The sequence below is a fragment of the Crocodylus porosus genome, unplaced genomic scaffold (genome assembly GCF_001723895.1).
Source record: "Crocodylus porosus isolate Cpor-Errol unplaced genomic scaffold, CroPor_comp1, whole genome shotgun sequence".
In the NCBI taxonomy this organism is placed as follows: Eukaryota; Metazoa; Chordata; order Crocodylia; family Crocodylidae; genus Crocodylus; species Crocodylus porosus.
This window is the reverse complement of record NW_017728943.1, coordinates 30,447,474-30,469,224: the sequence shown is the minus strand read 5'-3', so window position 1 is coordinate 30,469,224 and position 21,751 is coordinate 30,447,474. Positions and strand designations below refer to the sequence as shown.

General features: G+C 41.9%; 1 protein-coding gene across 2 annotated transcripts in view; it reads left to right on the top strand.

Moving 5' to 3' along the window:
• The first annotated feature begins 6 nt into the window (after window positions 1–6).
• Window positions 7–21,751, top strand: part of JAG1 (jagged 1) — a 38,273-nt gene continuing 16,528 nt past the window's right edge. Inside the window, exons 1-5 of one of the 2 annotated variants that reach the window (XM_019549112.1) lie at window positions 7–73; window positions 1,411–1,716; window positions 12,160–12,211; window positions 18,891–19,145; window positions 20,338–20,398. In XM_019549112.1, the coding sequence (XP_019404657.1) occupies window positions 1,453–1,716; window positions 12,160–12,211; window positions 18,891–19,145; window positions 20,338–20,398 (632 nt within the window). In that variant the 5' untranslated portion in view covers window positions 7–73; window positions 1,411–1,452. Of the gene's footprint in view, window positions 74–822; window positions 876–1,410; window positions 1,717–12,159; window positions 12,212–18,890; window positions 19,146–20,337; window positions 20,399–21,751 lie in introns of those variants that run through there. The other variant, XM_019549113.1, reaches the window with a different exon arrangement.

Below are 21,751 nucleotides of genomic sequence, written 5' to 3'. Positions count from 1 at the left end.
CGTGCGGCGAGGAGCCGGCCTCCCGGACCGGGCGCGCCGGCTGCTGCTGGCTCTGCTGTGCTTGCGCCTCCAGGTGCGTGCGGCTGGGCGCGGGCTCCGGGCACAGCGCGCTGCGCGGCGCTCGCCGCTCGGCTCGGGCTTCCCTTCCCTTCTCCTCCTCCCCTGCCCTCTCCGCTCCGCTCCTCTCTTCCCTTCCCTTCTTATCCCCCTGGTTTCTTGGGAGAGCGAAAGTCCGGTGGTGCTGCCTCCTGCACCCGGTTCCGCTACCGCACGGGGGGTGTGCGCGCCGATAGCGATACACACACACTATATAGACATACTCTGTATATGTGTACGGACACATATGCATATACACTCAAACACACATACCAACTCAAGCGTGTGTGTGTGTGTGTGTGTGTGTCTGTATGTATGTATGTATATGCGTACATGCTCAAGCACCCATACACTATATACATAGACACACACATGCTTATGCACATACACACTCAAGCACCCACCCACACACACATACAGACACACACACGCATGCGTGTATATACTCGAGCACCCACACATACACTCAAGCACACATGCATATACATTCAAGTATGCACACCTGTGTGTATGTATATACATGCATGCCCACCCACATATATGCACATATATGTTTACACACACACACTCCTGCTTTAGGAGTCCAAAGGTCTTCCCCTGCTTTTATAGCAAGCTTTTAATGGTGGCTGATCAGGCTAGTCAAAGCCCCAAATTAGTAGCCCCTTTCCCTTCCTTCCCTCAACCCCCACCCCACTTCAGTTTTCCCTATAGATTTCTGAGGGGGAACCCCACCTTAATTGATGCAAATAACTTCAGGAAAGCTCCCCTCCTAATGTCAGGTAATTAAAATAATCTGTAGGGGCTAATTGGCAAGATTACAGGGGGTTGGTCTGTTCTGGGGGCTTCGCTTGCCTGTGTGTTCATCTCCAGTGCACCCCAGAGGTAGCATTTAGGGTGCCACCCCCACCCCCAATCCCACTTTATTTTGTTGAAAGCTGGTCCTCTGCATGTTGAGTTGGACTTTCTAAGACTCTCAAAGATTAAGCCAGGACCTGGAGTCTTTCAGCTGTGTGTGGCTACTCCAGGCTTCTTCTGCAGGGTTCATGGTAGGGACTGGAGATGAGGATTTATGGACTTTCTTGGGCAAGGCTCAGTAACTTTCGAAAAACCAAAACAAAACAAAACTGCAAGCTTGGCTTTTCATAAGGTTTGTTCTTCTTTTGTTGTGGTGGTTGTTTAAGAAAAGGTCCCTTTATTTAGACTGGATTTCACCTCTCTGCAGACTTATTAGAGAGACCTTCTTTTTCTTTTTTTTTTTTTTTAAAGAATAACTTTTTTTTTTCCCTTTCTCCTGGTGTTTTTTGGGCTTAACAGGTGATTCTAGCATCGGGACAGTTCGAGTTGGAGATCTTATCCATGCAAAACGTGAATGGTGAACTGCAGAATGGGAATTGCTGCGATGGCACCCGAAACCCAGGGGATAGAAAGTGCACCAGAGACGAGTGCGATACTTATTTTAAAGTTTGCTTGAAGGAGTATCAGTCCCGGGTCACTGCTGGGGGGCCTTGCAGCTTCGGATCCGGATCTACTTCTGTCATCGGAGGGAATACCTTTAATTTAAAATACAACCGGAATAGTGAAAAGAACCGGATTGTTCTGCCTTTCAGTTTCGCCTGGCCGGTAAGTGAATTGCAGAGTGTGTGTGTGTGTAGGTGCTCTGCTTGCAGAGGTATTCAGCTGAGTTTGGTTATCCGCATGGTGGAGTCTTGGCTTAACATCTGTTGAAGCTGGTGTGGGATCCAGTGGTGGGGGGGGGGCATGGAGGAAGGATCTTTGCAAAGGGGAAAAGGAATCCCATTTACAAACAAGAAAAACCTGGCAGAGGCTTTTTCCTCCCTGAGCATAGAGAGTTTGAATGCAAACAGTAGTAGTATTAGCAAGTCAGATGTGCCTTGAGAAAGTCCTAAATGACTTGGGGAAACAAACCCAGGATTTCTGTAATTCACAACCTGAATAAATCTCCTTATTATTTACAAGGTCAGAAGTTCAGTTTTTGAGGTGGCTACAATGATTCCATGTGGAAAGTGTGTCACTGCTGGCCTTCCCTTGCCAGTGTTTGGGGAGGCTTCCTGATGTCCCCCAAGGGAACCCTCGCTGCAGTGCTTGGTATGGATGGGAACTGCTTCTCTGAGCAAGCTGCCAGCTTCCCTGTGGATCTTGTTATGCCCTTTAGTTCCTTGTAGTCTCTGGAAGCTACAGGAAAACAAGAGCCTGGGCTTAATTTTTGATTGCTCGGAAAGAGGTAACACTTTTTAATATAAGAGAGGGCTTCAAATGAGTCATGAAGCTGCTGCCAAGAGCCGAATAGCCGCTTTTGAAACATCTGTTTGTCTAATGGACCTCACTTGTCTGTGTGTGTGCAGTTTATGTTGTTGTTCTTCTGTATATGTGACTTTTAATTTGGCTGGCCTACCTGTTGGGGGCAATATTTTTGAAGGTGGATGCCAAAACTGGGCTCTGAACCTACCCCTCTCCTCCAAAAGCCAAGTGTTGGATCTTTTACTCTTCCCTTGCCTAAAAAACGTGTTGAGCAAATATATCTCCCAGTGCCCTTGCTGGGCATTTCTGAAAATCCGCCTGTCTTAATCTTAGCTGCCTACGGTCATTCCTGCAAGGGAAGAAAGTAAGTACTATTAAATGCATGCTGGGGAGGTGTGACTAATTTCACAGTCCCTGCCCTTGCCAGCAAGCTTGAAGTGTGTAGCTGTTCCACCCCTTCTAAAACTTGCCCCATCCTATCTGGATAAGGACCAGCAAGTCCCTGGGAGGGCTCAGATTGCTGATTTGGAGCTGCCCCTCAGCTCCCCCCCTTGGACAGTCACTGACTCCATAATCGCAGCCAGCCATGTGTTCCTTGCTGCCTCCTACCTTCCTATACTGAGGATCAAGTCCTATGAACTGAAGCTTGCAGAGGCCCGAGGGTGAAATAAAGTCCACATTTTTAAGGAGATAGAATTACAAAGTACAATAGTATAGCTCACAGAAGTATTCTCTGTTGGAAGTATAAGCCCTGTGTGGGTTTTTTTTTTTTACTTGAAATGAGATAAAACTGTTATCAAATATGCAATCAAAGGGATAAAGGGTTTTGTAAAAATCTGTGGTATTTGAAGTACTGCCAGTGGCTGTAGTGCTGCTTTTGTCATTTTTATGAAGGGCAGGCTCATCTAGGATGTCTTGTCTCACCTTCAGAAACACCTGAGGATGTCTTTTTTTTTTTTATATATTTATAGATCATTTATAATTTGTGTATAAATGAGCAGGAGTCAAACAAATTGGAATTAAATAAATATATTTTTATCAGTAATCTTCCTTCTCCCCGCTCACTCCCCCTATTCTAGCAAGCTCATCTGCATTAGTGAAAGAATTGCTCCCATTGTGCTGTTTGCTGTATCTAATTGAACAGTGGAGTCTCTTTGGTGCATCATCTCTTCTTAATTTTATTTTTAATTGTGTTGCTTTACAAGTTTAGAACCCTGTGTTGCTGATGCTGAAATTTTATGACCAGATGCTGCATACTCTCTTGCAGAAAAAACAACTTGTTTGTTCACTTCTTATCCAGCCTGCTTTCTAACTTTCATTTCCACAGGGAGATGGCTTTTACTCACTAGCCATTGAGACTTTTAAAAAGCATTGGAACAAAGGAATATTTAATGTGGCAAAGCTTTTGTTTGCCCTAGAATTAGATATACAAACTGTCTCGGGAGTGCCTAAATTTCTGAAGATAAGAACTGAGCAGTAACATAGTCTCTTTACTGTGACAGCTAATGTGAACCTGACACTGAAATTTGTTATACCCTCCTTTGATTGCTGCATTTAAAGTTTCTTTTAAACACTTACCATAATGTGTTCTCAGTGACTTAGTTGTGAGGCAATAGTTTGTCTTCACAGTGTATATCTGAGGAATTGGTACTTGTACATACCCAGCTGAAAATGCCATCAAAGATTTATGGAAGCTAGAACTGTTTGTTCATGAATTTCCAATTGCCATGCAACTTATCTCTGAATATGCATCAGTTCTGTTTTCCTCTTATTTAAGGGAGGGCTTTTCTTGGAAATTCCAACTTTAGACTCAGTGACATAAAGAAAATCAAGGCAATGAGACTCCCCCCCCCCCCCAGTCAATTGCTTCCATATGTCTGGTGTTGAGAATAGTTTATGTGTAGAACTTTATGCATTAGGCAAAATAGGGAAGGTTGGAATTTGGTCTGGTCATGTTGTTAGGTTTGGCTTGCAACACTAAATGTCAGTTTTGAATTTTTAAAAACTTGCGCAGTTCAGTTGTGCAGGTTTTGATGTATACCCTTGTGAGTAATGGGTGTGGGGATAGTGGGCCATAAATTCATTTAAGTGATTGGAGGTTTGAATAAGTTGCTAGGAAACCAGGGCAACGGACCAGCATGAAGGAAATAGAGTGCATCCAGAAAGCTGCACCTGCAATAGCAAGTGAAGGACTTCAGTAAATTGCAGTTTCTCCTTAGAAATGTAGCCAGGACTTCAGTTAAGCATGGGCCCATTCTAAGGCATGGGTGATTTTCTTGATAACTTTGTGAAAGAAGTAAAGCTTTTCATGGAAGTCTAAAACCCAGTGCTTTTTCATGTTCCATTTTACTAGTTTTTGCAAGCCACTGAGGATAAATTGTGCTGTGGAATGCATCTTGCCATCATAAGTAGTCAGTCAAAATCCAAAGGGATTAATTTAGACTCTGTTAAAATCACAAAAAAAAAATTTTTTAAATGGCAGTGCCTGTTGTGTCTTCTGTTTCAAAGGTGCCCTGCATTAATTCACTAAGCAAAGTTTAGCACTCAACATTTTTGTTTTTATGCAAAAAGAGATCTCTTGGGGTTCAGCAGTGCTTTAAGCATGAAGCAGGTCAAAGTTGGCAGTCTCCTTGGTATGCACAGCTCAGATTTCAGATAGTTTGTTTTTTCTGAAATTGTGATCCTTGTTGTTATTTAATAGTGCACCAGTTGCATCAACCTACCAAATGCATAGTGAGGTGTAAAAGCATCTAAACCCACTACTGTGATATTTAAAGACAACAGTTTTGTATTTCCTGTGTTTATTTTGCCCTTGGGCTAAGAAAGTACTAACTGGCTGCCTCTTCAGTGACAAAATTTACTCCTGCTTCTGAAGATTTAAAAGAAGCTCTTTGGACTGGCACAGCCTTCTCTCCTTTTAGTATCCAGTAACCAGAAAAACAAAGACATGTTTAGCTATAGACTTTGTTTTGCTTATGTTTTTTCTTTGTTTTGACAAGAAGCTTCCAAAATATTAGCATATGTCTGATCTAATAATCTTTGAACTTGAGGGGGAAACACTATCAGACTTACGTAGCTGATGCCCCAAGTACTATATACGACTAACCAGTAGCTCAGAGGCTTTTTTTTCCCACCCCCTGCCCCTAATTAACTTCCTGCAATTGGCAGTAGCAATCTCTAGGTGCTGCCAAAACTCAGATTGCCAGGTAAGTAAGTAGTCATGCTCTGCTCAAAAATCTGTGAAATTGCATGGGTGGTATAGAAGAGATGCATGTTACACGAAAGCACCTAACTTCAAGTAGTGCAACCAGTACAGGGGATTAATGTTGATATTGGAACACCGTGGGAAACGCTGCATTGGCTGACGCTTAGGAGACCGCTGGTTTGCATGTGTCTCTTTGTTCAAAATGGAGTGCTTGATTTCAATGACCCTCTGGAACCTAATTGGCATCCAAATGACTCTTTCTTAAGAATGTAGAAGAATGATGCTTTTTTTAAGATGCCTCTTTTTGCACTCTAATGGATAGATATGTTTCAATCAGCTTGGGATTTCATGTCCTAGCTGAACCCAATTTGCTATTGCTCAGATTGTCATGGAATGTCTAAAAATACCAGTTTTTTCCCTTCATATCGTTTTTCTTGGTAAAATAAGGACCTGTTCCAGCTAACTTGTAATGGCATCTGGATTGGGCCCAGCATATTTCTCTGTTTAAAGAAAAAAAAAATAACGCTTGTATTGGGAGCCTTTTCAGACTGCATAAGTTCATCATTGCTATTGTCTTTGTGCAGCCAGAAATCCAAGTGTCCACAAACAAATTGCATGGAACTGATGCTTTTTGATTAACCTAATGAATCCTACCATTGCCATTATAAACTGAAGCTGAGTATGTAAGCACACTAATTCTAAAGCCATTGAAGCTGATAAGGTAGTGTATGTCTTTAGAGTAAAGGCTTTTGTTTTTAATGAGGGTGAGTGCAGTTATTTCAGCTTCAGTCCAGTAATTTTGCGTTGTACTGTACCTGCTTGCTGCTTTCACTTCAGTTCTTTAATTTGCCTTGTAGCTTGTAAACCACACTAAGGAAAATGGAGCTGGTTTTAAAAATCCTGAATTCCCACTTTTGGGTGGCGGCTTCACATGGAATCATTTTGAGGTCGTTTTTGTAAACTCTGTTCAACTCATTAACCTAAATGCGTCTTAAAGATGAGAGGGGGGAGATGTCAAAATCAAGTTGGGGGCGGGGGGAAAAAAAGCTCAACTGCATGGAACTCATGGTTCTGTGGTCGCTGTTCTACAGTATAAATTACATTCATCACTGTTGTAGCATACAGAAGAAACTGTAAAATGTGGATAGAAGTGGTTAAAGTGGTTTGTAAATAGTCAAATGTTCAGAGACCTTTACCAGCTCAACCCAGTTTTTATGCATTTAGGTAAATAAGTAGAAAAGCCTCTTGTTCAAGCTTGCTCTGTGTGAACCTGACTGTTTTGCTTGGCTGGCTACTAGGTATTCTCTCTATTAACCTTGCCACCCTTTTGTAACTGGTGCATTTAATTATCAGTGGGATTCTTTAAACAGGTAGGGGCAGTGACAAGAATAGCGGGTAATCTTGTTGGGGAGGGCTTTAAAGTGACCATTGAAATCTTGGCCTGCTTACTGGTCTTTGTTGACAAGCAGGGACTTCGTGAGAAAATAACCCTGTAACCAGATATGGCACTGATTAAAATGCTATTGTGATATGCTCCCTGCAGCTGAGATCACTTTAGGGGGGAAAAAGAAAAAGAAAGTTGGTTTAAAATTGAGATGCTATAGTTTAAAAAAAAATCTTTCTGGTACATTGTTTGGTTATTGCATGCTAGTTTTGTGATTAGAATACATTGCAGTCCAGCCACCCAGACGGAGGCATTGACTGCTAATATTAACCAAGAACAATGGTGTGGCCATACTGACTGCAGTGAGGATTACAGAACATAATGGGGCCTATCCAAAAATAATGCTAATACAGGACAAGCAACAGGAAGCAACAGTAGACTCAGCATAGCTCGGCTCCCAGACAAACCATGGACTCTACTTCATACAATGGCAACTTCAGCACATTATGTATTCACAGGATACTCATTATTCCAGTAGGCTTGCCAGATCAGACATCAGCCTGGTTTATTGGATGCAGCACACACATAGTTTGGATAGCGGTACTTTTGTGTCCTTCATCATTTGGCAAGAGGGGACAGCTGTATCACAGAGAAGTTCTTGACTTCAATTACTGGTTTAGCTTCTGCTTTCGAAAGGAAAAAGCTCCTGGGAGCCGCTTATACAATTCTGTGTGTGTGTGTTTTATGTCCCATCATTAATGTGGAAATGAAGTGTTTACCACCATCAGTACAGCCAAGAAAGAGAAATTTGCTTCACACTATGAAGGGTAAAAGAATGCTCTGTTGCCTTTTCATATGGGGCCATTATTGTACAGCTGTATTTTGACTGGCCCTCCAATATACTGCACAGCATGTGGAGTCAAACACTTCTGAAGTTCCCAAAGGCCTTGAACATTGGGAGGCAAGGTCACTGCTTACATTAACAAAAACCAGAACTGCATGCCAGGCCAGCTTAGGTCCTCAGACTAAAACTGGTAGTTTGGTTTATATTAGGTGGCCCCAAAAGATGCAAGCTTTATCGCACTCAACACAAGCCTCTCTCTCCCCCTTCTTTCTCTTGTGAAAAATGTCTGTATTTCATTGGCTGGCAAAACCAGTAATCTTCAGCCTTGGACAGCTGCTCTGTCAAAAATGGAGTTAGACAACAAGAACCGGCGTGATCTGGCATGCCTGTGTGGTGTCATCTTGACTTGCTGTCAGGTGGTGCCTAAGGAGAACCTTGTGGACGGTTCTGCGGAAGTGGTTTTGTGACTAGCTGAAAACCTATTCAGCACTGCCCCCCTCCCTGCCTCTTGGGTACTTTGAATTGCTCCTTATTTTCCCTTTTCCTTACCACACCCATTTGCTCACCACTCTTCCACCCCCTTTTGTCAGTGTTAGGAGACTGGCAATCTGCCTCAGTCTCAGGGAGAGCAAGAGGGTAGCTCCAAGTCCTTTAGTCTCTGGGGGAGTTGCATGTGGCTGTCAAGGCACAGGTTGAGCATCACCATGCTTAACCTGATTACCCTTTTTGATAGAAGAGAAGCTTGCACAATCATGTGGACTTCCCATTGCACTTGGCAAAGCAATGCTCTGTATGTTTTGCAAAATACCTTGCATGGTTAAACATCTCGGGCAGAAGAAGACAAAGTTTGATTGGCCACAACCGGAAGAAGAAAGGGTACCTCTACAAATTGTACTACTGCTATGTCTCATTGAAGTGCTCTTATGTGTAGTGGGGAGGGGAAAAGGAAGGAGAGGAAAAGTAAAGAGGGTTTCAGAAGGACTTGCGGCTTCTGGAAACGTGCAGAGAGAAACTTAGCTTTCTCCCCTGTCTGTCAGAAGTCCCGAAGAACTGTCTTCCTGTATTCCTGGTCCTCTCCTGATGTATCAAAAAGGGTGCCTGAAATTGGATAATATATTTTTTTTTTTTGATTTTTGGCAACTATTTCTTCCAGAGCCTATCATATGTTTAAAGTCTTTCTGAAATATGCATCTGCTCAGTGGAATATATTCAAAGTTGTGTCCACACAACTAATCTGGGAAAGAGGTGGCAATGCCCTGTCGAATCCCAGTGAGGACTCCTTGAGGATTGAGTTTTGGGGTCTGCAAAGGTCTTGTGGCATTATGTGTAGATCAGGAATAAATATCAAAGGCTTTTAAACTTAGTAGATGGTTCTTAAGTATGGTTCCCAACTCTCTTTGATTTCCTTTCAGTATACAATCAACCTCTACCAAAAAAGGAAAAAGATGAAGCTGGTGCTTGTCATGCTCCTTGAGCATAAGCCCAACTATCTTAATCTTCTCATAGCTTCTGTACCCCTGGTTCAAGTGTGGTGATGGTGTATTTATAGTGTGTTCTCTGCACTGAATAAACCGTGAAAGTGCGAATATTCTGCCAGCCAGTGGCTTGAAGTTCTCGTCAAGTTGGCTTTCATCTTCTGTTGGAATCTGTGCCTTCTGGTGAAGATCAGATTTACAGTGGCTAATTGGGTGTGACTCTATCATAGCTTGCTGCTGATTTGTTGCCTGGTACCTTCCTTTGATGGAAGAAGGTGCATGATGTGGAATTCTTGTGTCTGGATGTATATTTATTTGAAGATGGGCAGGGGTCAGCTTTGGGCATGAGAAAAATTAAACCTCCATGCTCTAAGTATTCATTCCTGAGATATCTTAATTGTTAATCTATAGAGTGGGGATGACGTGCACCTTTTAAAATGCTCTAACATCTCAACGAAGTGGTCTATGCGGACAATTGCTTTCTTTTTCTGGCATGGCCAAATGAAATGCAATAGTCTGACTGTATCAATAAAGATGTTACTAAGCCACTTTTTATGAAAATTATTTGGGGAAAAAAAAAAGTCTAACATCCATGCCACTGCTTACTTTGTTCCTATTATGTTCTGCTACAAATATTTTTGTTGTGTGGGGGTGGGGAAATATTTTTGAAAAATCTTTTGCTAGGGGAAGTTCTCCAGCTCTCTCCCCTTCCCTCCCCCCATTCCATTATTAAAAGTGTTTGCTTTTATTTATTGTTATAATGAAGCCCCATGTATTTTTGGGAAATGGTCATAGGGATGTGGCAACAGCAGCACTCAAAGCCACAATTCTGCCTTTCCTTTCCTTGAGGGTGAGGTGTGTTGGTAAACAACCCTGAGAACTGAGCAGGAACTGTTGCTATGAATTTAGACAAAATATCTTCCAAAACAATTGTGCAAGGCAAAAAGGAAAACATCCTTCACTTTATTGGAAGTCGTGTGGGCTGCTATAATTAATTTTCTGCATCACCCTAATTTTCTTTTTCCCTCTAAGCTTGCAGTAACATGTCTTCATTCTCAGTGTTGTAACTAAATTGAGGAGGGATGGTGACTGGGTAGCAGTACCACAAATGAAGTGAAACGTGCATTTTAATAGGGCTCACAACTTGCATGGGAAAACCTTTTTAAAGCTGTTTGGCAGCTCTAGTCCAATCAGTCTTAGGGGTTTCCTTCAAGTTACTAGACTGGTTCTAGAATAGTAACAAATAATGTGTAACTTTTATTGATGAACTATTAACCAAAAATGGTTTGGGCTGATCTAGGTTCTGCTTAGAAGGTTGGGCACATGTCTCAGCTTGCCCAGCTTTGCTTACTTTTGAAGCCTTTTCCCACAGTTATCAGTGAACGAAATAGAATCCTAGTTTGCTTTGAATATGAAACATTTAGGCTATAGTCCAAGCTGGTGTCTATCACAAATTAGGTTTTCATTCAGAGGCTGCATGCTGTGTCCAGTCATGAGAAATAAGAAAGCAAAGCAGAACTTTTCTTTTCTTTTCTTTTCTTTTTTTCTAAAGTGGGTTTGAAGTCCTGTCTGAGATTTGCACCTTGCAGCTGTTTACTACTTTAATGCAGTTCATTTCTGGTAGCACACTATTTAATAATTGCTGTCTGCAGTGGCTGCAAATGAATCTCTACCTAGTGCTGGCAATGGGATGGGAAGTAAAGAAAATAAGCCATGTGATGTGTAACTTCTCATTACAGACCTAATTTGTGCATGCTTTTTTGTTTTTGTTTTTTCCCCCTCCCCTCCCCTCCCCCTTCCTTACTGGGGTGGAGAGAGTTGCATTCGCATTAGAAGCAAACAGTTGATCACCACTGTCTTGGTTTCTTGCTGAATGCTTGATCCTTCTGACTCCTCTTTTTTTTTTTTTGAGAATGTGGTTTATAAGCATGTTTTGGGACCATGACAGTATTGGAAAATGAAGGATCAAAGTAGAGCATAGCAAGATAAAGGCAGGGCATGTCTTATTGGCTTTGTTCTTGAAGACTGAGGTAGCTTGAATGTAATAGCTGGCATTTTTCCAGCCTGAAGGGATCCCTTTGAATGCTTATGATTATTACTGGAATGGTAGAAAACACATTGGCACATTCAGTCTGTCTATACCTGTGACACATAGGTGACTAGCACTTCTTCCTGTTCTGTGCTCCTCTAAAGAGCTTGCTCCTTGGCTTTGTTTTACACTGCCTCTCTCACCCCACCCCCTTTCCCAGATTCATCAGTTCTTTCCTTAGTTACCTGATACTTGTGGGAGCAGTGATGGCCTAGTGCAGACAAAGCTTTCAAAGGGGGTGCTGAAAGGCAACGTCTCCAGAGATTGCACTGCTTAGCCAGAGCATGGTAATCTTAGCAACACTCCTTGCTTTCAGGATGGAAAAAACTGTCTGGGTTTGGAAGAAAGAGAGGGCTTTTTGTAACTAAAATTCTTTTGAAGCAGCTGATTTTTTTTTTTTTTTTTTTTCCTCCCCCCCTGCCATGATGTATCTTTGCCAAACGTGTTCAGTTCTTGCTACAGCACACTGTCAAAAGCTGTACTTCCTGGTTAAGAACATAAGATACATTAGTGTTGACAAAGATGAGCAATCCAAGGTGAAAGGTCTCTTAAGCTACCTTATCCAGTCTGATTTAAGGGGTTAGAGGCTTGCATTTGTCTCAAGTATAATCTGTTGCTTATTTTGTCCTAAATGGGCAAGCTCCGGAGTGGGAGAGATGGAACATCTGCGTCTAAATAAATGAAAATGGCCTATTACAGCTGTACAGATGGATCAAATATATAAAGTGTGTATGTATGCACGTCTCCAAACTACTTTTTTTAAAGGCTGTCTCTGCAGTATTAACAAATGTATTTCTGTTTTCACAGAGATCCTATACATTACTTGTGGAGGCATGGGACTACAGCAATGACTCTGCTAGTAAGTGTTTTTTGCTTTACTCCATTGAAACTCCTCAGATGACTATCTACTGAAAGGCCTTTATGTTAAGAGGGCAGCTAATTTGTGGCAGCTCATTTTCCCTCCCCTCTCCCAGTCACGATACAACTTCTGCTGACAAGAACCTACACATTCTCTGCTGAATGTGGGGAAAAATGTCATACCATCATCTGCACATGTGCAGTTTGCCTATACAGACTGGGTGACGGGATTTGGGTCTGGGATGCTGTGTGTTCTTAGTGTCCTCCATTTTTAGGTGAGGAGTTGAGGGTAGATTATTGAATGGAGATGATAGGTAACTTTTTCTCCTACAAGCACCCAAGTCAGATTTTAAAAAGGGTACTTGGGAGCCTAAATCCTTTTGACTTGCAGTGGGACTTAAATGATTTGGATGCTTTCAAAACTTTATTTCAGAGCCGAAAAACCCACACAGTTTATAAAAGCCAAATAAGACTAAATGTAAAAGTTATTTTGATGACTTGGGATGAAAAACAAAGCTGATCAGTGTTTAGTTTTTTTTCCCTTGGGATGGAGGATTTAAATTTAAGGATTTATAGCTGGACACTGGAAAATATTTACCAGGTGCCACGTGACGAAGCTGGCTGAAAAGTGGGGCAGAAATCTTTTCCCTGAAATGGCTTTATGTGGTCAGTTTCAGAAACTTTCCTGTTAGCCACAGGAAGTAATAAAATCCTTGCAGCTTGTGAGCTGTGCTATTAATCGGCTGCTGTAACTGGGTGCGTGTATTCTGAAATGGTGTATTTAAATGTTAATGGGCAGAGCATGAGGTTTCCACGAAGCTCAGGATTTTGGTTTGTGCATGTATAGGGGTTCACCTTCCCATGGCATCAGAAGCCATTAGATCCACATGTTGCTTCAGTCTAGGAATTGGGTGACCTATGGTGTTCCCGGATTTTGTTCTTGAAGAAAATACTGGGTTGTCTTCCCAACTCTTTCCAGCATCCCCCACTCCCCAAAAACTCCCCCAAATGAACCCCAAAACAGACCCAACCTATCTGTGTCTAGTTGTTGTAATCCCAGTTATTTTGAAAATGGGAACTACTTGGGTTATCAACAGCAGCATGGGACTCATGATCTCCAGACTGCGTGGAAGGAGGAGCACAGATCCGTGTGCTCAGACAGACCCAATTGGAGCTGTTCTTGGGCATAGCAATCTCATATATGCAGTTCCTTTTCATATAAGAGGATCCATTCATTCCAGATGCTGCAAAGTTTGCGTAGAGTAGTAACTTAATGAAAGGTGTTAGTAAATGACACCAGGTATTGCCTAGTTTGCTCTAGCTACTACTGAGAGAGGAGCGTGCAGAGAAGACAACATCCCAGAACCATTAATCAGAAAATTCTTTGGGCCTTAGTTACACACACTATGTGGGGGTAAAGGGAAATATATCCATAGGGCCTGCTACACTGGCAGTGTCAAATTATAAGTGGAAGATGTCTCTGCATTCAAAATGAAGGTCTTGTTTACAGTAGGATACCACTTTTTTTTTTTTCCCCCTCAGTCTGGGTCTCTGCCACTTTTTCTATTATTAGGTCTCATGTATTTTCATGAAACTGACTTTCCAAAGCTACACAATGAATCCTTTCTTTGCTCCAGTGTTCTGGAAGCACAATTGTCTTCGAACAAAATTCTCATGGGTTTTTTTTTTTTTTCAATAGCATGTTTGACCAAGGGGCAGGCTTAGTCTTGCCTATGTTGCTGATTAAATTCTCCCAGTAGCTTTGCCAAAGTAGCTGTACTGCGTAAACCCAACCTTTTTTCTTGTGTATCACCACCTTGCTTAGAAGGAATTTGCCTGTGCTTAATGGACAGCACGCTTTCTTTTTTTCAAAGTGCCACTGAGAATAAGGTTTTCTAGAGAACGTTTCAAAACCTATATACAATTGCCAATAAATAAAATGGTGGTTTTGTAAGTTTCTACAGAACTTCCTGTGGAACCCTAATGCTTTAATCCTTATTGAATTCTATAACTTCCCTCTGCAAGGGCTCTTAAAGAAGGCTATACCTCTAGTAGGTTCTCTGTTTTGGTGGCATATGTTGAGCTTCCTAGTGAAATAGTATCGCTAAGAATCGAGACTGCATCCGCCTCCTGCTTCTGCTTCCCTTCCTTCTGTCCTAGCCGCCATAAGCTCAAAATAGTCTTTCCCCTGGGTAGTGCTCATGGTGAATCCTGGCCCCATTGAAATCCAAGGGCCATGGCTTAACCTATCAGGTCATTGTCTTCATGTCTGTATTTAGATTCCATCTTTCTGCTGTTAGTTATATGCTATATCAGCTCTGTTAATTGTATATATCTTGCAGCATGTCAAAGAGCTATTGTAAATTACTAGTATCAATTGCACATGAATTCCAGCAAAGCGTAAGCGGTTTTAGCCGAAGGTAAACTAAACCATAAGTAGGAGACATTCTGAGGCAAAGATGTCAAACGTAACGAATCAGTTTGGGTGGCCAAAAGCATGTTAACGTACCTTAATTTCTTTTTTTTTTTTTTTTTTCCCCCTGAGGCTGTACTAGCTGAAATGCCAGCCCGTAGTCAAAATGTGGTTAAAATGGCTAGTCACTTCTGGACTAGCCTGGAAATTCTTGTCTTGTGCTTGTACTGACAAATTGAGATGAAGCAGTTTAGAATGGCAGGTGACCTACAAAATGGGCTTGAAACCAGCCAGTTCTGATGCTAAGTGCATGGTACAAATTAAAAAGATACCAGAAGCTGCTTTCTTCCACTACATCAATTTTAAGTAGAGTAATGTTTCCTCTAACCATTTTATCAGAGGATGGATGATACTGAGGGAGCTATGAAGGTTGCTTTCCCTTGAGGCTGGCTGAATTCATTCTTATTTCTTTTGCTGCCTGCTGCTTCTCAGTACCCTTTAAAATCTTTCTTTGGGATGGAGTAGTAGCAGGCTTCTGGGAGTTCTTTCTGAAGCCTGGAGCAGTGTGCCTTTGGTAGTGTATACTGGCAGGTGGTACTGAGGGAGAGTGAAGAAAAACTAGAAAGAAAAACTTGTCATAGTTCAGGGCTGGCCAGCCTGCAGCATGCATGTCACAAGTGGCATGGGCAGCCTCTGTGTGGCACATGGCAGATCAGAGAGCACAGCAGCAGATTAGGCAGTGGATCAGAGTGGCTCTTAGGGAAGATGTGGGACTAATTTAGGGCAGACTTGCTAAAATGTTTGGCCTGCAGTGTCGTAGCTGGTTCTGAGAGTGTTGGTTTTTTTTTTTTTTTTTTTTTTTTTTTTTTACTCTGTTGGTGATGGCTGGTGCCAGGTACTGACCAGGGTCTTAGAAGCCTGCATGAACAGTATCAGAAATTGTGTGCACAGCTGAACTATTCTGACCCGTATCAGAGGAAGAGATATTTAGTGATCATCTCTCACCCTGTCAGAAGCAAAATAATATCCCACCAATCTACCCTTGCTTCAGTCAGAGCCTGAGAATTAATGGGAGTGTTTCTGCAGAATTTGGCTGGCCATGTACACAAAGGACTAGCCAACTTGAGTGAAATGTGGCTTACCCCTCTTTGTAACAAATAGCCATCCCCAGATCTGCTGAGGGAAGGAGGAGGGATGTCAGGGTGGAGGCAAGAAAAGAAGTTGCAGCTTGTTTTCTGTTACCAAAGAGTGAACTGTTGTGAGGAGGTGAAGTAACATCAAGAACACTGTGTAAAAGGCTTTCCCTCAAAAGCAAAGCAGATCCATTGTCCCTGTGCAATTTGGGTGATGCATCCATAGTTATTCCTAACGGTAAAATATGGTGAAGACAGTGGATTAAGGGAAATCTGTGTGTAGGCGCCAGCTGTGCCTCAGACGTTAGGTGCCATTTTAGCAAGGTCCCAGTGGGAACTTTGAGCTTTTTAAGCCTAAGTGTAACATGAATCACTTGGCGAGTCCCACTGAAGACAAATGGATAGGCACAGGCTTCAACATTTCTCCTGGATTAGTCTCTTACAGGAATAAGATCACTGGGTATAACAGAAGCAGGCAATTATATTGGCTGGAGGGTCACTTAACGAGTTTTGGTGAGCTGTCAGGGGCTGCAAGGGTAGCCCTGTCCCTTGATGGGTGCCCCACCCCCTGGTTACCACTTTGGGACCAGAAGTCTCACCCTTAACCCCTGACCTTTGCCACTGGAAGTGTCTCCCCTTGTCCTGGAAGTATTTCTTTGGGTGGGAGGGTCTGCCGTCTTGAAACCGGGGGAAAAAAAACTAATCATATACCAAAAAATCAAATCAAATCAAACATAGTTTCATAGTTAGTAGGGTCGGAAGGGACCTGAGCAGATCATCAAGTCTGTAACTTCAATTTTATTTAAAAAAAAAAAAAGATTTTTGTCCTGATCTATGTGTTTGCATAGTATGCAATTGCATAATAGCTCAAGATACAGTCTTATTCTTCTATATTTTGTGTAGGAGGCAAGGGGGGGTGTGGTTGGGGAGTGGGTGTATGGGTGGAGGGGTGTGCAGTGTGGGTATGGAGGGGTTAGAATGGGGGGTATGGTAGGGGCCCCCACTTGCAGGCGGGCAGGAGGCTCGAAACAGCCACAGGGTCACCAGCAAAAGCCTCTCCCAAGCAGTGGCTTCTTGTCTGTAGTGTCCCCCCACCAGCTCAGGGCTAGGGGCGGGTCAGGCCAAGCTAGGGTAGGAGGGTGGTTGCTTAGCCAAAGCAACACCTCCTGCAGGGATGCGCTGGCTTGCAGAGGAGCAGCCCCAGGGCCAGGGCTTGCAAAGGGGCCCCACGGGCCAGATGTAATTGCTTGGTGGGCCGGATGTGGCCCATGGGTCATATTCTGTCCACCCCTGGGTTATAGGAACTTTATATCTACACAGAAGAAGTGCACATTCACATTCAGGCACTGTACTGCTGCGACTTATACCAATATTGAAAAGTCTTTAAGCATCTAAATTACTCATGGCAAAAGAAACTTAAGTGACTCACAGGACTGAAAATATCTGAGAATCTTCTCCTCCATCACATACAGGCATGGGGTGAGGATCAGAGTACAAGTGAGAGCTGAGTTGGAAAGAAAACACTGTTAAACTGGAGAAAACCACAAACTACACAAGAAGTTGGTGACCTCAACTCCTAAACTGTAAAAATGGAATGGATGCCGCACTCTGTTTCAAGAGTACCAGGGTGGCTTAAAAAATGGGAAATAAGAGATGGATGCACTTCTGTGGTAGTGTCAGGGCAGCCAAGTACATTAAAGCATTTCCTAGAGGTACAAGTAGGATAGGTGTGACTTAGGGATGAAATTGTAGGTTTTACATAGTCTTGAAGAACTGTTAGCTTGGGAGTTTCTTTTGAAAACTAAAAAATCAATGGTTGTAATGAACATTTCTAAAGTTCTTTAGACAAGAACTGCCCATGCATCTTCATCAGCTTTGTGAAGCGGTTTTATTGCACTTAGTGTCTGCCTTATGTAAAATCCTAAGCTTTTTTTATTGTTGAAAGAATGAATAAACTACTTGATACATTTTACTTCTTAATACTTAAATGTGCTAATATTTCACACAGAGCCTTCTAACACATTACTGGCAAGGTGCCCTTCTACCTCAAATTTTTCTGTCTCTGGCTTATGCTTTCACACACAGAACAGTCTAGCCTGGTACTTATTTTTGTTTTTGCTCTAGATCTGTAAGGGTATTTTGGCTGTTTTATGATAAACTTTCACTCTGCAGTCAAGTGCTTGCTAGCAGCAGGTCGTAAGGCAGTGTCAGATCATTTAAGTCACAAGACCTGGACTACAAAGTGAAATACCACAGATATATACAATGTTCCGAGCAAATGTGAAATATTATTATTATTATTATTTCAAGCTACAATTTAGACAGTTGTATGTTTCCAAAAGCTGGAAAATTTTGCTGGAATGAGATGTCTCATACAAAATCTAAACCTTTTGCTGTGAAATACTTTTAAAGGAGAGAAGGGAAATCTGTAGTGCATGCAAAGTAATTTGACTCTGCTAAGAAAGGCATCTCTCTTAGCTGACACTAAAGATCCAAGTCTAGCATCTAAAGGGATAACTTGTACAGTATTTCCCAAATAGAGTGAGCTCATTTATGTCAACTGAATGCCAAAATCACTACTTCCTCTGCTAGAAGGAAGGTATGTTTTTCCCCATTTGGGTTTATAACCTATTTTCTAGGAGCCTGTAGGCCCTTAATATCCAGTTTGTAAAAGTTGTCTTATTAGGCTTCTGCAGGCTGATGGCCTGAGATTTTCATTACTGCCAAAAATAGGTAATATATTACTAATAACGCATTAAGCAGAGCAAGATGTATGATGTATCAAACTTGAGGTTCCCATACTTACTGATGGCATGAAGAAATGTCTCTTAATTCTTGCCCTGTCCCAGCCTTGTTGCCCCCCTTTAGCTGTTGGATATGTGGGACTTAGTTGAAGTCAGGACTGAGCAGTTCAAGGGTTTGTTTCCACTCCAAGCTCTGGTTCAGAATACAGCATATATATTTCAATTAATAAAAGTGTTTCAGAATCCATCTTTCAGCTAAAGCCGTGAAGTTAAATAGTCAGTTTGCTGCAGTGCTTTGTTACAAAAAGCCTGTATGCCTAATGGAGTGCCAGCACAGGGGACCAACTCCTAAGCAAAAGTGTTAATCGTACCTTCATTTCTGACTTGTAGATCCTGATAGCATTATTGAAAAGGCATCCCATTCTGGCATGATCAATCCAAGTCGTCAGTGGCAGGCTTTGAAACAGAACGCAGGCGTCGCCCATTTTGAGTACCAGATCCGTGTGATTTGTGATGAGCACTACTACGGCTTTGGCTGCAACAAGTTTTGTCGCCCAAGGGATGACTTCTTTGGGCACCATACATGCGATCAGAATGGCAACAAAACTTGCTTGGAAGGCTGGATGGGACCGGAATGCAACAAAGGTTTGTTACTTAATATTTGAAGTGTGTGTGGTTTGTTTATTCGTTTGAGTTTTATTCTTTTTAAATACCTTTGTATAGCCTGGAGTACTGGTAGAAGCATATGAAATATTTTACCACTAGATTGGGCTGATTCTGAGCCATAGAAAAATAATTCCTGTAGGGTAAGTGTCCATGTCACTGCAGTCCCTAAGTGGTGCCTTGCCTAACCTTGGAAGAGGAGTCAAGGATTGACTGGACAAAGAGATGACTTTTTAAAGTGAGGTTGTGGGGGGGATTGGGTTATTCCATGCTATTCTTGTTGAACTAGATTGGTTGATTACTGTGCTGCTGCCCATGTACCTACTGCACAGATAGCAGGATTTACTGTATGAACCCTTGCATTCAGCAGACAAGCTTTTCCAAAGTACCTAAATGACTTTTTGGAAACTTGGGCAGATTTTATTTTATAAACCCGACCTTGAAGCATAGAACAGAAGGGGCCTGAATATAATCTGCACTGCCACCTCCTGCAGTGATTACCTATGTAAATACACCTAGAAACATATTACCCCCTTAACTTAAGTGAAGACTTCCTTTTTGGAGGTGCAGAGGAAATGTAAAGAGAGGAGCTGCACTAGAAGGGGCTTCAGCAAATTCCAGCCTGTTTCTTCTTTATGTGAGCTGACATTATGAGCCTTAGACCAGCATTATCATCATGGGAGAAACGTATCAACTGGAGGAACTAAACATTGACTTGTCTTGTTGACAAAACACCTAAGTACTTTTAAATCTTGATGCCCACCATGCTGTGTACATGTGTGTACATGAAGGGGAAAATACATTGTTTCAACTTGTTAGTGTAACACTCGTGGGTGTGCAAGGGTGGGGTTATTTCACCCTTGAGTGCAGAAATGGGGGGGTTGTAGCTTTATGAAGTGAAATGGCTTCTCTTGCCTCTGAGGCATTCTTTAAAATGGGATTATGTGGGATCTCTTTTATAGCTAGCTGTATTAGTGGACTTGGTGGATTTGCTGTCATAAGGCACCACCTACCTCAGCTTCTTTCCAATAGACTTGATATGAGAGACCTGTTAAATCATGGATTTGGTAGGATTACAATGCTAGTTGGAGATTAAAGCATTCCCACGAGTGTGAGAATGCAGGAAATGGACAGCATGCTGATACTTTCCTTTTCTGTATAACTTCTTTTACAGCTATTTGCCGTCAGGGTTGTAGCCCAAAACATGGTTCTTGCAAAATACCGGGAGAGTGCAGGTAAACAAAATGTTTTTGCTAAGTAATTATGAATAAATGATGCTACACAAAATGTGATGATGGTGGGGGTCAGAGACTTCCAGAGTTTGTAAGGGCCTATTATACATACTTGGTTGCACCAAGAGAAAAGCAGTGTTTTTTGTTTTCTTTTGGTTTTTTTCAGATAAATGGATAGCTGAGCTTTCTTTTTTTTTTTTTTTTTCATTTTTGAAGTGATGCTATTTATAAATGGAGAAACGGTGGTAAATTGCTTCCACAAGTAGTGACTAATTGCTTCTGTATAAATGGTTCCAATTTCATTTGCTTAAAAAAAAAAAGCCAAATAACAAAAAAGGGTGGTTACGGGCTTTTCTGCTAAAAGTTCTAACTCAATGCCCTATTGCTCCTCTCCCCCTCTTTCACATCCCCTCCCAAACTCCTTCCATCAATAGGCAAAAGTCAAGCATTCTTCAGAATGGGATTAGTAAAATCTCTTGGTTCCTTTGCTGTTGTGAGCCAGGCTTTGAGTGCTGAGAGGTTAATAGCTGGGATGGAATCTTGTCAGTAGATACTGATGAATGCCAAATTTTGTTGCTGCTGCTTTGAAGTCTCTTCAGTTCTGGCCAGGAGACAATGAAAAGTAGAGTTTAGCCACAACACAACAATTTAAAATCTTTGGAATGTCTCAAATTATATGCTACAGATTTACAATATGGGGAGGGCTTTCTCCCTGATCAATACAGGGTTATTGGGTATAGAATTTGAATGCTTTTTATAGGCAAGCTATTAAAAGTTTTTAACTCCTTCATGGTGATCATTTAGAATGGGAGTAAGGGAGAATATGTAGGAAGGCTTATGAGTTGGTCAGTATAAGGTTTTTCATATGTTTTACAGAGTGAAGTTGGTAGAGTTCTTAAGGTAAAATACAGATGGGGTTTCAAGAACAGAAAGCCATTTGCATCTTAACAGGGTCAGTTTGCATCTGCCCTTGGAGAAAGGGTCTAACTGAAGGCTAGATGCATCTCCTGAAAGAGAAGCTCTGGTGATGGGTATTGGTTCATGCGAGTCCTGTGGCCTGTGTTACACCTTCCTAGGTGAAACAAGATGATTCCAGCAGTCCCTTCTTTCCCTTGGGAATCCATAAAAATGCCTTCCTAAGGGACAGTGCTGACAGCACAACTAAAAAAAATGAAATGTGTGTGGATTTGTTTTGTGAGAAGCAGGTGCGAAGCAACAAAAAAATTACTCAATTTGTTTCTGATGTTCAACTGCATGGATGTAACTGGGGTTAAATAAAATAAATAAATTTAGCCTATACAGGCTAAATAAAATACCCATTTGTGATTGAGATGATAGATATATATAGATATTTTA